A 5,007-nucleotide genomic window follows, 5' to 3' on the forward strand; every position below is an offset into this window, starting at 1 on the left:
CACATTTCTCCAGAGTAGCTCTACAGCTAGTTAAAGGTGTACAACTTCCAAATAAAAAAGGAAGCACTACCTTTCAGTCAAGACGATAGTATGGTAGCAGTATGGTTGAGTACACATGCTATTTTAAATATACATTAGATCCCTTCTTATCCAAATTCTACCATTTGGGAAAGAAGAGTGGAGATGAACCCTTATGTCCTGTCTTACCTGGAATTCCACTTCCCCAATTCTATCTAGCTGAGTGAGATGCTGATTTACTGCAGCAATCTCTCTTGAAAGCAGAGCCCAATCTTTCCAGTGTAGGCAGCAGAACCTGTTGTAGTACTATCAGACCATATAGCTCCATCTTTTAGTTTCCTAAAGGAACCCAGCTCAAATGCTGCAGGTCATTAGGGTCTCCTGTCCCAGCCCCATCTCTCCCCCATGCCATTTACAGACACCCCCCACCAGTGAAGAACTAAATGCAGACAGCTAGACAAAGGCACGTTTTATTGATAAATAGGTGAGGGGCTCACCCACCCCAAGTGCCCTAGGGCAAAGGAACAAGCCCCCAGCAGCTGCAGTCTGCCCAACTCAGTCCATGCAGCCCCTGTGCACGGGTGGCTACTCCAGCTCAGTGTCCCTCGAGCTCCCCGAAGGCCTCCCACCAAGCTTAGTGTCCTCCAAAAGCCGCAGCAGCCCCCAGGTCCCTCCGGCCCGGGCCGAGTGTCCGCAGGGGAGTCCCGCGCCGGGCTCAGCTCCTCTTTCTCCCTGCCGGGCGCTGCTTCTGCTGCTGCCGGGCCCCGCCTTTCTTGCCCTTGCTCTTGCCGGCTCCCGGGCGCTGCCGGCCCCGCTTGCCCCGCTGCCCGCGCTTCCTGCCCTTGGCCGCCTCGGCGTCCTCCTCGCGCAGCTGCTTGTTGACGGCGCGGGTCAGGTCGAGCGGCGGCTTCTTGCTGCCCAGGCCCCGCAGCAGCTCCAGCTGCCGGCTCCTCTCGGCCGCCAGGTCGCCGAGCAGCGGCTCGAAGCGCCGCTTCTTGCCGCCCCGGGCCGGGGGCGCGGCCGGCTCCTTGGGGAGCCGGGGCTGGAAGCGGCCCAGGGAGGCGGTGGAGACTCGGGCCACCTGCGAGGCGCGGCCCAGCTCGGCGCGGCCCTGGTGGCCGGTGGGGTGGAGGCCGCGGCCGGGCAGCGCGCCCCGGGCGATGTTGCGGAGGCGGTTGAGCTCGTTGCGCGCCACCCGCTCGCGCTTGTCGCGGAGCCGCTTGGCGAACTGGTCCTCGGCGGGGTCGGCGCCGGCCGGCACCTCGATGAGCCAGTCCCGGGCGGGGTCCCCGCCGGCCCGCCCGTAGCCCCAGCGCCGCCGCCCCTGCTTGGCCGCCTCGTCCCACACCAGCGACGTGCGCTTCCGCCGCCGGATGCCCTTCAGCCGGGCGAACTGCTCCCAGCGGGTGGGCGCCCGCGGCCGGGGCAGCGGCTTCTCCCGGGGCAGGCGGTAGGAGGGCTCGGGTAGGTGCGCCACCAGCGGCCCCGCCGCCGCCCCCTCGGCGCGCCCCGCCGGCAGCCCCCACAGCTGGGCCACCAGCAGCTGCGTGTTATCCCGGGCCAGCGAGCGCAGCCGGCTCTCGCGCGGGGCCCCTGCGGCGCGCGGCACCGACGTCGGCGGGTTCCGGTCCAGCGCGAGCAGGTTGCCCAGGTCGAACTCCAGCTCCAGCGCCTTCTCCACCGCAACGCTCCGCTGCGGCTCCGCCTCGCGCTGCTCGGCACGAGCCAGCAGCTCCTCCACGCACAGCGCAGCCATGGTCGCGAGACGCCCGGCCACCCAACCGCTGCCGGAGTGCCGCTCCCCCACGTGCCGCACTCGTTCCGCTACCGCTTGCCGGAAGGAGGAAAGGTAAGGTTCCGGTTCCGGGTCCCGGATATGGACCAATGAGAACCACAACTCCCAGAATGCCCCGTTTCCTGCTGTGTCTAACTGCAGGGGTGACGGTGCAGCGCTGCCTTCTGGGAGCTGTAGTAGGCTCTACGGCAGGCTACTGAGGCCAATATTGGTTATTGCGTGCTGGGATTTGTAATCCGTCTTCCTATTCTAGATGTGTGTTGGGAGTCACCTGCGGTCCCCGAGGGGTCGGCCCCGAAGCAGTGCATTATGGGATACACAATCTGGGCGTGCAGCTGGCAGCCTGGGCAGGCCGGTAGAGCTTTGCATGCTGGGGCCTGTAGTCTCCCTGAGCCCCACTGGGTGAAGGGGAGGCCTAACACAAATCCCCCTTTGTGATGGCAGCCAAGTGCTAAGAGTGCAGAGAAACGCGGGGGTTGGCCTTAGACTGCCCGTCAGGCTACTTGGAAATGTTAGTTTGGAGGCGTGGGGAGCTGGGGCCCTCCTGTTCTGCCTTGGTTTGCCCTGGGCAGTACACACGTGGTTACATTCTTATAGCTGCAGCTATCTGCTACATGCTTTGCTTTCCTGAGTACTGTAGCTGGTCTGCTAAGTGTTGACCTGCCGTCGCATACACATTCCCTCATTTCCACTCTGCATCTCTAAAAGGGTTTATCAAACTTTGTCAAAGCATTTCTCCCTAAAGATACACAAGATTTCTATGTCTTCTCTTGTTTAATTTTGAACACGTTAATTGCATGTATCACAGAAAAAACATTATCTATCTGTCTATACTGGGCCCATTGTATTCACGTGTGGCCAAATTCTTCTGAGTTACACACGTAAAATTTCCATTCCATTTAAAGGGACTTGCAATCTTGTAACAGAGCAGACTTTGGACCTAAAAAGCTAATATCTATGTCAGGACCCAAAATGAGGGCAGGGAGGGGGAGGGAAGGAACTTGTGAAATAAATCACAGTATACGTGAGCTAGACTGGAGGATACTTCTCTGCTCATATTAAAAGGCAGTGCTTGATCATGCTCCTTAATCTCCTTTTAAAACAGCTACTACTGACATGCAACTGTTCAAACTGGTGATAGGTAGCTCAGATTTGTCTTTCACCTTTCTGTCATACTGCTGTGATAGTGAATAGAGGACAATGGAAGTGTCTACATATTGCCACTGAATATTAGAGTTTTTATCTTATGTTCTCAGAAAATATATAGAAGAAACAGAAGACAGGCAATGCAAATTATTAGAGGCACTGTATAATTATGATGGATTTTTTTTTCTTTTTAAATCAACCTGCATACCACTTGACTGTGGCTTACATATAAAGTATGAGATCCACTGACATAGGAAATGCCCTCAGTGTTTAAAAACAGATCAACATCTCTGGACAATTTTCTTAGTTACCACAAGAAGGCACTATATTGCATATTACATTTTGTTCACTTCCCTGGACAACTGATGTTTTCAGCCAGAATTACAGATTCGAGTGACTTTGAAGACAATTGTACTCATCTTTTTGAAGTCTTGTGGGCACTATTTCAGAAATGTGGGAAATATTTACCCTTGTGTACTGCATAAGAAAGTTCCATTTCCATGTTTTATCTTCATCTGTTTTACTAATGCTATAAAGTATTAAACATTGGAGCAGAGTCAGCGATGCACTATATTTTGTGCTGCTCCAGTGACACAAAGCAGTTCATAATAAATCTGACATAATAGAGTTTATGGCTGCTTTGTATTGCTGGAACAGCACAGAGCACCGAAAGCATGCCAGTGCAGTTCGCCTGCTTTTTGGAATGGTAGCAAGAATCAGTTTGGAAAAAAAAATTAAAATGAAATCCAGAAGGCAAATATTTAAATTTTGGTAATTCCTATTTAGGATTTAATTCCAGCACTCCTATCTACTCTGAGTAGTACCTAGTGAAGTCAATATGCTTGCTTATCCACTGCATTATACCAGTTTTACTCTGGTGTGACTTCATTGCTGGAGCAACAAGGCTATTGCTGGTGATTACCTGTGTCTCATGCTCCTCTGATGATCATTTCAGCCCCTTGTGATTGTTGGCAGCCAATGTAACTTATGCTGGGGGAAAGACTTTGCACACAGCTCGGGGGTGAAAGGGTGAGCTTTACAGCCTCTTTTTCATTTTCCCTCTGGTTTGTGCTGTGTGTCTTTGACAAAGTCAAAAAACTGATTCAGTTTTGTAAGTCTCTGAATACGTGATTATACAGTAACCATCATAAAACTTGTGGTGACTTGTAGACACTTTAACAAGGAATTTTCCTATTTAAAAAGAAATGACATATGCAGCAAATTATATGGAACTTTGAAGTTGTGGCACAAATACATCTAAAAGTGTTGTAACAGTCTTTTGTGGAAATAATACTACCCTGTGGTTTGGTAATAATACAAGTTTTAAAAATGATCTAAATATGTATTTACACAAAGGCTCTAAAGGAACTGTTTGAGACTTTTAGATAATCAACATTTTTAAAGACCCTGGGCTAAATCATGGCAAAACTCCCTGTGTTTTCAGTGGGATCATAGACTTCAATGATGTCAGCATCCAATAAACATATTTATATAGTGATTCCTTAGTACTATACATACCTGCTCTCCTTGTGTGGGATATATATCTGCTTAATTTACTGACAAAACCAAGAGACCCTCCAAGATCAGGTCAAGGGTCAACGATCAAGAAGGGATAAGAAGATAAGATGTCAGTCTTTGTTTTCTTGTGTTTTAAAATGTTTATCCTCAAAGAGGAAGAGAAGAAAGGGTTTGTATAGCTTAACCATGAACTTCTTTGCTTCTGTTGGGTTGTGTCACAACTTGAAAGTTGCTATACAATATAGGGCTTTTCTTGGTATAAATCATACTATTCATGTTCATTCTTTTTCCCTCTCTGGTAATAGTCTTAGATTTACTCTCCAAACTTTTGTCAATTACCTCTGGATGGCAGTAGATATAGTTACAAAATGATTTAACCAATTCTTAAGCCTGCTGTGAGAATAGTTACTAACAGTATTTTTGTCAGAAAAACTCAATGTACCCTTAATTTTGTAAAATAGCAGAAAAGGGCCCTTAAAATACACTCTCTCCAAATTGTTCCTCTGTACTGTTTTATGATTTTAATTCAA

General features: G+C 50.0%; 1 protein-coding gene across 1 annotated transcript; it reads right to left on the minus strand.

Annotated features, from left to right (window-relative positions):
- Window positions 1–472: 472 nt before the first annotated feature.
- On the minus strand, window positions 473–1,859 carry RRS1 (ribosome biogenesis regulator 1 homolog). The gene has a single exon (XM_067553677.1). The coding sequence runs from the start codon at window positions 1,772–1,774 to the stop codon at window positions 734–736; it is 1,041 nt and encodes a 346-aa protein (XP_067409778.1). The 5' UTR covers window positions 1,775–1,859; the 3' UTR covers window positions 473–733.
- Between the last annotated feature and the right edge of the window lie 3,148 nt (window positions 1,860–5,007).

This window comes from Emydura macquarii, unplaced genomic scaffold (genome assembly GCF_026122565.2).
Source record: "Emydura macquarii macquarii isolate MOO-44397 ecotype Brisbane River unplaced genomic scaffold, CSIRO-AGI_Emac_v2 contig_1477, whole genome shotgun sequence".
In the NCBI taxonomy this organism is placed as follows: Eukaryota; Metazoa; Chordata; order Testudines; family Chelidae; genus Emydura; species Emydura macquarii.

Coding starts and splice junctions, on each gene's coding strand:
- RRS1 (XM_067553677.1), bottom strand. CDS start 1,774: ATGGCTGCGCTGTGCGTGGAGGAGCTGCTGGCTCGTGCCGAGCAGCGC.